Source organism: Siphateles boraxobius, unplaced genomic scaffold, assembly GCF_051911475.1.
Source record: "Siphateles boraxobius isolate OS27281-9 unplaced genomic scaffold, OSU_SipBor_1 26, whole genome shotgun sequence".
Lineage (NCBI taxonomy): Eukaryota > Metazoa > Chordata > Actinopteri > Cypriniformes > Leuciscidae > Siphateles > Siphateles boraxobius.
This window is the reverse complement of record NW_027508876.1, coordinates 26,666,749-26,679,504: the sequence shown is the minus strand read 5'-3', so window position 1 is coordinate 26,679,504 and position 12,756 is coordinate 26,666,749. Positions and strand designations below refer to the sequence as shown.

The window sequence follows — 12,756 nt, the reverse complement described above, 5'->3', positions numbered from 1 at the left end:
ATAGATTCAAAAGTGACAGCAAAGACAATTAAAATGTTACAAAAGTGTCCCATTTTAAATAAATGCTGCTCTTTTGAACTTTCTATTCATCAAAGAATCTTGAAAAGAATAATCACTGTTTCCACAAAATACGAAGCAGAACAACTGTTTTAAATTTTGATGATTAATCAGAAATGTTTCTTGAGCAGCAAATCAGCATATTAGAATGATTTCTGAAAGATCATGTGACACTGAAGACTGGAGTAATGATGCTGAAAATTCAGCTTTGCAACAGGAATAAATTACATTTTACAAAAAATTAAAATACAAAAACAGTTATTTTAAATGGTAATAAAATTTCACAATATTACTGTTTCACTGTATTTGATCAAATAAATGCAAATGAAGAGTAGTGTACATACTACAGTTGCTATGGCCTACTTAAAAAAAAGTTAGAAATATTTCTGAATAAAAAAAATAAAATAAAAATTCATAGTACTTAATTAGAAAAAAGTTTTAATAAATTGTTGTTTTTATTAGTTCAATTACTTGCATATTTTTAGGAATATTGTTTATAAAAAATAACTAAACCATTAATATGGAATCCAGAAAACTTAAACACATATTTTGGTAAAAAATAAAAAGGAATTTGAGAAAAATAATAATAATATAAAAACGTATTTCATAGGGCCCTAAACATGTAATTGTCAAAAACACATGCGAGTCCCAAAAGAAATAGAATCCAGAAAAATGAAAACAGAAAAAATCATAGGTCCCTATTCTTCTATTTTTTCTCCCTAGTGACAACTGGTTTCAAGATGTCAACCGCAGTGGTTTAAGGTCACAAAGTGTGAGTTTTAAAGCTCTGCGTATCTTAATATCTTAAGTTATATCACCAACAGATGTGCTGGAGTGTGAATTTGTGTCATTGAAAGAGTTTTTATGCAACTGTAATTATCAGTCAACACACCAATTACTCCACACGGTAGCAAACAAAGGAGAGCTTATCAGGAACTAATCGTGATGATTCAGATTACAAACCAAATATGGCACTCTCTCTAACCAGCTAAAGCGCACCTATAGAGTTGATCCCTGCGCACGATGTGAGTTTTTCCCATCTGATGACATTCTCTCCAGCCTCAGAAACAAGTGAGGTGACATCTTTCTCCCACACTTCCCTGAAACGCTGCAAGACGTTAAGCCGTATTCTTCGAAAAAAGCAAGCGACTTGGCACAAACAGGGAAATCGAGATACTTAACATGCATAAAGACATTTCGATGCAGACATCAGCAGATGACAGATCGGCTAACACTGTTTTATTCATTTGCTCAGTTTGTACAGTATACCTGCTCTCTGCCCACTGCGAGCTGGGACTACGAACGGCCTGTGTGGTGTGTAGGTGTGTGAAGCGTTTCACGCCATACTTCTGCGAGTTTCTCTCACTTTTATCTCTCTGCTTCTAGGAAAACTTGAAAGCTTTGATCGAAGCTACCAAACTGGATGGATCATATTGTACGCTATGTTTTTTAATTATTACTTAAATATACAGCATTAGGATCCTGTATTAATGTTTTCATTATTTTAGCACAGTAGAGCATAAAAGTAAAACTACATTTCAATTACATAACAATTAGTGCTTATTTCTTTTCATATAAAACTGTCTTATTGCTTTACCAATATATACAGGTGTTCAAAAGTTTACATATGTCTTGCAGAATCTGTTAATTATTTCAACAAAATAAGAGGGATCATACAAAATGCATGTTATTTTTATTTAGCGCTGTCCTGAATATTTTACATAAAAGGTGAAAGCATTCCGTGATGCTCCAGAAGGAAACATGATGCATTAAGAGCCAGGGGGTGAAAACTTTTTGAATTTGATGATCAGGGTCAATTTTACTTATTCGAAGTATCTTCTGTTGCGTCTGAATCGAAGTAGTACTAAATGAAAAAATACAGAATGATAAAAAAAAATTATTTACACATCTTCATCCTGTTCAAAAGTTTTCAACCCCTCGGCTCTTAATGAATGGTGTTTCCTTCTGGAGCATCAATGAATGTTTGAAAAAATTTTTAATAGTTGCGAGTCTCTCAGTTGCGAGTCTCTCAGGTGACCTCAGTGTGAAAAGATGGATCTCAAAATCATACAGTCAATGCTGGAAAGGGTTCAAATATGCAAAAGATGCTGAAAAAGAATTTGCAGGACCATCATTTATTTATTATAATTCATCATTTATATATATATATATATATATGTAAATATTACATACAGTATATTGTATGTAAATATTATTAATAATAATATATATATATATATTTTTTAATAGAAAATATGTTTATACTTTTGCAAATGTATAAAGCCAGAAGAATTTATATTAAATCATAATAGCTCATTTCTGAGGGAATTTCTTTTGTCTGTGAGAAAAGAAGAAAGAATACAGGAAATGTCGCAAGCTGGATTCAAACATGCTTTGCCCACATGCACTAACCGCTACGCCAAGACTCCAACATGATTTCTAATACATTTTTGATAGCACTTTCCATTTTTTTATTAATAGTTTGTTTTTTCTTGTAAAAAGAGGCTCAATAAAAGAAGTGTAAAACTGATTCAGAAATCCATATTCACACTGTAACATACATAATCTGGTGGCCTATGTAGACTTTTCTTATTTAATTTAAATAAAAGAGTGATGTCTATTAATCCCTCAACCAATTGATTTAATCCAACTTCTCATAGATCGTCTGTTAGAGATCAACGCCAAAGGATCTGTGCGAGCTTATCTAGGATAATATATTACTTAGCAAAATGTCTTTGACCATCTGCAGTGAAAAAAAAAACACACACAAAAAAAAACACTCTCTCCTGCAAACAAGAGAAAGCCCCAACATTACCATTAGAGCAAGTAGAAATCAAATGCACTGCCATGTGTTTTACAAAAAGCCTTATAATTGTCATAGAGAAGGAAGCTGTGATTGTATTCCTCCCAACTCTTTTTGATGTGATTACACAAATTCTCCTTTGTGTACATTAAAGCTTTAGGGCCAGTGTGGGGAAAAGAAAAAACACTCCCACTCTCTTGTTGTTGTGCCACCAGAGGCAACACAGTTCTTTGTGCCAAAAAGTGTCTTTTGATGTTACTCCTCTTTTTCATACACAAATCACAGTTGTTTCAGAATGACCACATTAAATACCTTTTTCTGAGTGGTCTAATTTGATTACCTTTGTGGATGATGCCAGGGGCCGGCTGGGGGGCAGGGCCTCGCTGTTGTCTCGGCAACGGGTGGAGAGGTTGAGGATGGCTGCGGATGCCATGTTGGACTGGAGGGCGTTGCTTTGGGCTTTATGGCGAATGGGGCTGTTGTCTCCGGGCATGATCATATGACCACCAGGAGCCAGAAAATAAGGGAACTGAGCGGCTGGAAATTGTAGTAAGAGTTAGTGCTCAGGTAAAAGGAGACAGGGAAAATATTATGCAAATAGAGCAACTACATATCAACATCTATGTAGACAGACAGGTTACAAATATACATAAATTAAGGTTTTATTTGAAAAAAAAAACTAAAATTAAAAAATTATATTTTAATTTACGTATAATATCTTTTAAGCTGCCTGTCTACATAGATGTGGATTTGTAGTTGATTTCCATCCCTTCAATATAAGATCAGTTATAATTTATACCGTATTGTAATACATATAATTAATAAAAACATTTATTTTCATTTAAATTTATTATATAAATGCATATATATATATATATATATATATATATATATATATATTAGTGCTGTCAAATATACTGTATTTGTATACACACACATACACTCACATACACACACACACACACACACACACATACACTCACATACACACACACACACACACTCACGCACGCACACACACACACACACACACACAGTACACACATAATATGATCAGTTAGTTTCATGTACATTTTCAGTACATTCATGTGAATATTATTAATACAAATACTGTTATATATTTACTGATTTATATATATATATATAATTTATATAAATAATGCAGAGACAACTATAAGTTGACCATTTGTAAGTCAATTTGATATTATATTAATATAATGTTCAGTTAATATTATATTAATAATATAATATTCAATTAACCTTCAAATGGCATAGTTATAGCTGTCTCTGCAATTTAAGCTGTATTTCTGAAAAAAATAATTACACATTTCATCTTATACATATAAATATATATACCATTAATATTTAATATTATGATTATTTTTATATTATATATTTTTTTTTTAAATAGAAAAGATTTTTACAAAATGTGAATGGTGTTTTTATGTGGAAAGCTCACTGCCAGGTTGTTGCTACGCAGTTGCTACGGTGTTCTGAATGGTGTTTAGTGTTGCTATGTGGTTGCTAGGGTGTTCTAGGTGGTTGATTATCGGTCTAAATCAGGTTCTTCATAAAGATTGTATAGAGCAGACTGTATGGTGCATACAATTGACTAAACCAAGTCACACGTGATGACACTGAAAACAAGTTCTTTTTTTAAACAGTAATTTCAGTGCATGCTGGGTAACCTTTGATTTGAAACAAAATAGACACTCACAGTCAGGAAAGTGTGAAGATTCGTGACTCTGGTCGGATGCCATCTGAGCTTGCTTGCCAAAGACCTGGGCGTCAAAACTGGCGTAGTCAAAATGGCCTTTAGTGTACTTGTCCATGTCTTTGGCCATGCTGGCCTGCAACGCTGCCATAGGATGAGCAAATCTGTATGTGAAGTCAAATTTCTTCATGTTTCCTAAAGGTCTAAATATAAAGGAAAAATCAATACTTCAGACATGTTTTTATTGCTGCTCATTCTTCAGCATAAAAAAAAAAGACAATCCATCTTGAATGAATCATTCCCAACCAAATCAGATTCGTGTATTTATATTTAAAAGCTCCAAAAGAATGTGTTAACAACTCGTGAAGAGCTTATTAAATGTGTAAAAGAGTCAAACAGCGGCAGTCCCACACAAATGAAGATGTGACAGTCCTGTACTGAACCGTAATGGGCAACATTGCGACTATGATGAGTAAACAGTTATGCTTGAGCATTCTGTCCTTTTTAGGGTCGCGTCAAGTGACATCATGCCCTGCTTTTGGTTCGTTTACATGTCTTTGGTTGGTGGTGCGTTCATATTTCATTCGAACCGCATCAGAGTTCGTTTGGAAGCGGACTGAGACCCATCTTTACAGCGTCTCGGTCCACTTCTTTGGTGTCACCAGGGTTCAGATTGCAGCGTTCACACTTATTCAAATGAACCGCAAAAACAGAGCAATCGCACCAGGGTTTGTTTTAACATGACAAGTGTAAACACACGCTAACTCTCATTGGAGTATTAGTAGACTGTGTACTTAATATCTGCTAGCTTCTATTATCTTCTAATGCCCTAATGAGAGTTAGTTGACATGTAGTTTCAAAGTTACTTATAGTTCGTAGGATTTCTGAACAGATGAGATGTTATTATCCTTCAGAAAGATGATTTGAGAACTTATTTTGAACCTGCATGATTGTAAAGGAATCAAGAGCTCCATAAGATGCTCCTAGATGAAGGTTTATTACCTGGCCATTCTCTCTGCGCTCTGTCTGCACTTTGTGGGCTCCTCCTGTGGTTTGGAGATCTTTTCTGCAGCCGCTATCGGACAGCCTGAGAGACTGTGTGAAAACAGACATCAGAAGTGTGGAGTTAGTCTCCTCCTGGCCTCCTCTGGGTTAACAACTTTCTTTTAATTGAATTTGGGTGCATTAAATAGTAATTGTTCAATTAAAAATAATCTGAAAGTTTCTATGCAGTAAACATTAAATTGTTTTATAGTCTACTTAAGTTTCATTAACGATTTGTTTGGATTTTTCCTGATAGAGTGAAATTTCATGTTTCTTTTTAAGTGAATGTCCAAGTTTTCACTGCAAGTGCATCTCTTTTTTGGGGGTAAATTAACATGTCTGATGTTTTAACGGGGATCTATTATGCTTTATACATCTTCAATTTACTTTAGTGTGTAATGTTGCTGTTTGAGCATGAAAAAGGTCACGATATTATTAATTTACATAAATCCCACACAAGGCATACGTAAATAAAGGGGCGGAACATTTCCCAAACACGCTCAAAGCGGTTGACCAATCACAACACACTGGTCCAGCCAACCAATCAGAGCACAGTGCGCTTTTCAAAAGGAGGGGCTTCATAGAGACAGGAACTAAACAGAGCATTACTGACAGACTGGGAAGAGAGGAGCTCTAAAATATCTATATCTAAAATATAATGTGTTTTTGGAACATTCAAGCATGAAAAACTATTAGTAGACCCCAAAAACAAAACCAAGACGTTGATAAAGGGCATAATAGATCCCCTTTAAAGCATTGCAACAGTGCAAAATAGAGTAATAATAATAATACTATGATATATTTTTGGGGATAAATCTCCAATGTAGTTTAGTCGACTGGTAACATTATTATAAACAACATCATTTTCACCCAGTGACTGCCTCCCTGCTGCAAAATATAGATGAAAATCTGCTTACAACGAGAAAGGAGGTTTGTATAGACGTGCATAGAGTGTAATTTGTGTAAAAAAAACAAGCTCACCTTCTATGCGTGCTACGGTTACTGTTGACATGACCTCTTCCTGTACAGCCAGGGGTCGGACACTTAAGGACGTTTTCGTGCATGGCAAGGACTGTAAAAAACAAACGAAGATATGTAGCCTTACAGATAAAGAAGAGAAATTACATTTAATAATAATTCAGCATTTTGTGGAATTCACACAAGCTTCTACTGCAGCTGTTTTTACTGTTTATGCTAACTAAAGTTTTCCATGTGATTCTTTCTTAGTTGAAATTGTGTCTCCTTTCAAGTATGAACATGCAAAAACATCACGACTACAAACACATTTTGATTACCATTTAAGAGACACACACATATTGTTGAAGTCCTATCCAGTATCCTTAGTAACTTTTCACTCTGCTCATAATTAGTTTGGAGGATGTGCCCGTCTATTTAGGCTGCATCCGCGGGTCCTTTGATTTGCAGAATGCTGCCTCTGGTTTAGGAGTACATGCTTTCATATTGGAGAAAAAAAAGGGGGAAAAAAACTTAATTACATTTTCTGTTCCTTTTGTCACATCACTGTTTAATGGCGGTTGTTTGTTGTGCTACTCTCAAATGGAGAAAACAGCGAGTGAAAGGTTGTTTCCGGATTGCATTTTTAATTTGCATACCACAGGAAATCAAACCTCAGTTGTGTTGACGGCTGAAAAGTTCTTTAAAAAAAGTTTTTTTTTTTTTTTTTTTTTTTTTTTTTTTTTTTACTTTCAGCTTGCAGTTTTATGGTTTCCACTGGAAGGCTCAAGATTAGTAAATACATGAAATACATTTATGTACATAATTGACATGCAAATTACATATTACAAACTTCATATTTGTGATTTTATTTTAAATTAGGGACATTTTGACTAAATGAAATCTTGAAAAAGGATGTTTCTTCAAATTATGTTTAATATATGTTTATCATATTTATTGAATGTTTATCACATTCCCCAAAATAATTTTTCACATTTTGGAGAAAAATTTGGCTAAGCCTTAGACAACAAGTTAGTTGCAAAAGAAATGAATTGCTTCTGAGTTAAAATATTCAAATAGTGATTAGTTTGGTTATGACAACTAAATAAAGATAATGTCATTTCATGATTTAAAAATCTCAAAATAAATGAAATCAGAACCAAATTATTTGAAAAACCTAATCTCTAAAGAATATACATAAATATTATGTAAGAAAAATACAAAAATATATATGATTTATTTTAAGTAAGTTGCAAAGCGGAAGCTCCTTGATTTAATTTTTTTTATTGTTACATACCGAATATAAAGTCTGTCTCAGTCAAAAAATACTAGGAAATGTAACACTTCTTCACAGCCCTCTTAAAATTTGGAAAAAGTAATTAAGTATAATAATATACCTATTAAATATAAAATGATTGTTTATTTAACACACACACACACACACACACACACACACACACACACACACACACACACACACACACACACACACACACACACACACACACACACACACACACACACACACACACACACACACACACACACACACACACACTGTATATATATTTTGCATTTTTTCTTTAAAAACTGAAGAATCCTGCATTTTCTATCACAGAAAAGAAATAACTACTAGATATGTTTGTAGCACACATTAAAATAGAATGTAATTTCTCTATCCAGAAATGTGCTGATTAATACAGGCTGGTTAGTTAAGCAATCACCATGTAATCTTTTATCCCTCAGTCTCTGTACAACTACACCTGGATCATTAGTATGGCATGAATATTAATGGGCTGAAAATTATCACAGTGTTGTTATCACTAATTGTATTTGTTCTGTTTGTATTGTACTGCTGTGAAGGGAGGAAATGTGTCTAATGTCCTCAGGAAGTGATGCGTAACATGAGAACAGACTCACTCTCTGGGGGCACTCTGACTTTGTGGGGACATCCTGATAGACTCCGGTGATGAGGGTAGAGGCCTGTCACGTGACCCGTCCCGTCACAGCCCGGGGTCGGACATTTGATGTCTTTCTTTTCTGTCCGAGGGGAGTCTATAACCCACGCACCCATGCACACACACACACACACACACAGTAAAACAGTGCTCTTCAAGAATGGGGTTACAGTTCCTCCCATCCAGTCACGTTTCTCGCTATGTAAGCTGAAGCGCATCCTGTAAAAGCATGATGGGTATGTGCATGTATTCATCCGTGACATTAGTTAAGGCTGCGGTCTTACTCAGGGCACCGGTTTCTTAGGTTGATCCATAGAGAGATTATCTTCAGAGATTACCCATTAAACAGCAGTCATCACAAGATTCAAAGTGCTTAAAGCTCACATCAGAGATACTTTACCAGGATTTATGACTTAATTTATGCTCATGGTAAAATATCTGGCTGATACCGATAAAAATCCAGCATTCATAGATGTCATCAGAAGATTTTCTTCTTGTACTTGTACTTTTTTTTATATATCTATATACATAAATCATGGTGGTTATTTACAATTAAATATTTTCTAGCCAAAATGTTTTTAGCACTTAAGAGGATTTTATTTATCTATCTCTTTGGGCTTGAATCTCTGTATGTCTCTTTTTTTATATGTAGTTTTTTCAGTTTTATTGCAAAAACACATATACTATGAAATGGTGTAAAGCAGGAGTTTTCAAACTGGCCTGCAAGAGAGTGACAGTGGGTCCGTGGAAAAGTGAAAAATGGTAAAAAAAAATAAAAAAATTTATAATAAATAATAATATTAAAATTATTAAGTAAAAAAAAAAAACAATGTCATTGTTAAAGATGTTACATGTAGTTACTATATTAATAACTATAAATTATGCATAACTACATGCAACTAACCCTAATCCAAATCAAACCCTGATGCTAACCCTATAGTAAGTACATGTAAATGTGACACTTCAGATGTGCTCTGTTCACAATGATGGTTTTGAATTGGTTGAAATATGATTAAAATCACTTCAAAAAGGAAAATATGGTTGCAACGAGCAGTGCAGGTCTGTCATTTGGCTACATAAAATTATAATGAGAACATTATACATAATTGTGTGCTTGGGACAATGCTTTTAATGGTGAGACTTTTGTTTTCATAATCAGGCTCTCAAAACTTTGTATTTAGATTTATTGGCCAATATATCGGTTATCACCTTTCAAATATAAACAATTATCAGTATCAGCCAAAATTTTTATATCGCTGCATCCCTAAAAATGTAAACTGATTATGTTCGGTTCCATTCGTTAACATTACAACAGAGTTTCCTTCAATAAAAGGCACTGAAAAACAGACAGTGTGACCAGTGCAGTCCGAATCAGTTAACCACAGAATTAATTACTCTAATGAGCCGGTTCTTTTTTCGAATCACAAACATAGAAAGTGCAACAAGTGAAGTCTGACGGCTGAATGAATGACTCTTATGAACCAGGTTTATTTTGGTAATCATATACAGTGCGACTAGTGCAACCGCTGAATGAATGACTCTAATGAGCCGGTTTATTTAGTGAATCAGAAACATAGGCATGTAGTCTGATTCTAGAATGAACGACTCTAATGAGCCGGTTTATTTAGTGAATCAGAAACATAGGCATGTAGTCTGATTCCAGAATGAACGACTCTAATGAGCCGGTTCTTTTTAGTGAATCAGAAACATAGGCATGTAGTCTGATTCAAGAATGAACGACTCTAATGAGCCGGTTCTTTTTAGTGAATCAGAAACATTGGCATGTAGTCTGATTCCAGAATGAACTACTCTAATGAGCCATTTCTTTTTAGTGAATCAGAAACATAGGCATGTAGTCTGATTCAAGAATGAACGACTCTAATGAGCCGGTTCTTTTTAGTGAATCAGAAACATAGGCATGTAGTCTGATTATAGAATGAACAACTCAAATGTGCCGGTTCTTTTTAACGAATCAAACACATTGTCTAGTTCGACTCCTGATTGAATGACTCTTATGATTCATGCCGACTTTAAGGAATCAGAATATTTACAAGGAATTCAAACTATAATGTTTAAAAATCAGTGAGAATGCGATAGTGAATCTCACCTTTGCTGCTGTGGTACATGGAGCGAGCGTCTATCTCCAGCATCCTCTGCTGCCTCCGATCATGGTTCATCTGCTCCAGGAGGAAGCGGTCCATGTCTTTGTAGGCACTGTGGATGACCTGTCTATGTTCAGACTGCAGCACCATGGCCTGCTCTAGAAGACTGAGGTTCAGTCGGGCTCTATCCAGCTCCAGACGTCTGGCCATCAGACCTGGACCCCAAACACCTCCTCGCTCCTCAATCCTGGGCGTCTGGAGCTCCTCCTCACTATCGCTGAACTCTCGCAGAGAGCCATACTCCTCCATAAAGTTCCCAGCACTGTTTCTGTTCATGTAAGCAGAAAGAGCGTCTTCGTGGAACTGCTGACCTATTCGGAGTCTCTTTATGAAAGCGTCGTCTGTAGGTGGACTGGGGCTGTGATGGATCCCGTTGACTTTCGTTAGGGACGGAGGAACGCTCCATTCTTCCTCCTCTGGCTCTCTGTCTGGAGAAAGGTTATAGCTGGCTCTGACCTCCTCCTGATTTTGGTCTTCAAAGTCCTGGTTGTGTTCCTCCTCTTCTTGCTCATTCTGGTGCTCGGATATCTGAGCCATCAGGTCTGGCGAACCCTCACTCGTTTGTTCCGACCATGACAACAAGTGGTGAGAGTTTGCGTTGTGATAGACCGTGTCTTCCAGAACATCACTGCCGTTGAGTTCCTCATCTGAGACACAGAAGAACAATGGGGATTAAACTGATGGATCATCAGTAAGCGCATTAAATGATTGTGTTTGGAAGTAAAAGACTAACAGATGGTTTTCAGATCCTTCAAAATCATCAGTTGTGACAAATATGACAGATTCAGTTTGGGATTTGGAAAAAACGTGAAGGGGAAACACAAAATATGTCTCTGAGCACATTCATAAACTAAGATAGATGGATGGATAAATGGATGGACGGATGGAAAGAAAGAAAGAAAAAGAAAGAAAGCTTGTCAAGAAAAAACATTTCAAATGTTTTCAAATGATTTTAAAAAATATATATACAATTTTGTCAAGAAAACATGATAAACATTATGTATCCCAAGTGCATACAAATATTTGAGTATTTACTGACCACCACATCTAAAATCACCATTTATTAATTGAAATATATACATAACTTGACCTTAATATAAAATAAATAACACTTAAAATGTATTAAATGTTAACATTGATAAATAATAATGAAAAATATGCCCTCTTAATTTAATCTTCCATCTGTTCAAGTTATGCAACAGTGTTTTTTAAAGTGCGACTTGCTTAAAAATGTGTTAAATGTACTGGATTTTTTTTTTTTGCTAATCCACAATGATATAAAGCTGTAAACGCTAATCAGAAAACAGCATGATTTGCTATACTACAGTACTACTTTTGATAAATCCATAAAGCTTATTTGACTGGGGGTTTATAGGGTGAATAATTCCTCTTTTTTGGGGAGGGGGGATAAATCTCAGATCTTTTATCCCTCAAAATCACCTTTAAACGACTCTTTGGAATTGCAACAGACCCGATTATATTAAGTAATCGAGTCAATGATTAACAAAAGAAAACTATCAGCTGGATTGATTTACAATCCACAACTGATCTCTCTGAAACTTACCCGCCGGGGTTAAAGCTCTTTGGGCACGAGGGTTTAAAGTTCAAAATACAGCGTAAGCACGAGATACATCTATCCTCTTAGAGGGCCTTATGGCACCCTACAAACCATATGCATCCACTGAGTTGATTAGATATTAGAGCATTTTGGCTGCCGCCACATGCAGTTTCAGGGGCTTCTAATGGGATCATACTGCCTTAACAAACAGTTGCTAGACTTAAAGAGCATATAAAGTAGTCCTGCTTTTAATCCCCCCAAAAACATCCCTAAATGGGGGATAGAGAGCTCAGTGGCATTTACAATCTCACCCGTCTCTTGCCAAAAATGGAAACCAGGCTTTGAGGGGTTAGAGTGTGCTTGCGGATTGGTTCGTACCATGCCAAACTCGGCATAATGTCGCAGAGGTCTACATTGGCGCTGTACGAATGCAAAGGCATAATGCTAGCGCACAACCTAAATTTTGATTCTGTTTGTTCAGATAATTATAGTTTTTATGCATGCTG

The 12,756-nt window shown here is 35.4% G+C and overlaps 1 protein-coding gene across 2 annotated transcripts in view; it reads right to left on the bottom strand.

Annotated features, from left to right (window-relative positions):
* Nucleotides 1–12,756, bottom strand: part of st18 (ST18 C2H2C-type zinc finger transcription factor) — a 47,547-nt gene that overhangs the window by 10,211 nt on the left and 24,580 nt on the right. For both annotated transcript variants that reach the window (XM_077245196.1, XM_077245197.1), the window contains exons 5-10: nucleotides 10,638–11,339; nucleotides 8,493–8,627; nucleotides 6,600–6,690; nucleotides 5,577–5,669; nucleotides 4,578–4,777; nucleotides 3,201–3,397 (exon numbers count right to left, since the gene is read on the bottom strand). In XM_077245196.1, the coding sequence (XP_077101311.1) occupies nucleotides 3,201–3,397; nucleotides 4,578–4,777; nucleotides 5,577–5,669; nucleotides 6,600–6,690; nucleotides 8,493–8,627; nucleotides 10,638–11,339 (1,418 nt within the window). The remainder of the gene's footprint in view (nucleotides 1–3,200; nucleotides 3,398–4,577; nucleotides 4,778–5,576; nucleotides 5,670–6,599; nucleotides 6,691–8,492; nucleotides 8,628–10,637; nucleotides 11,340–12,756) is intronic.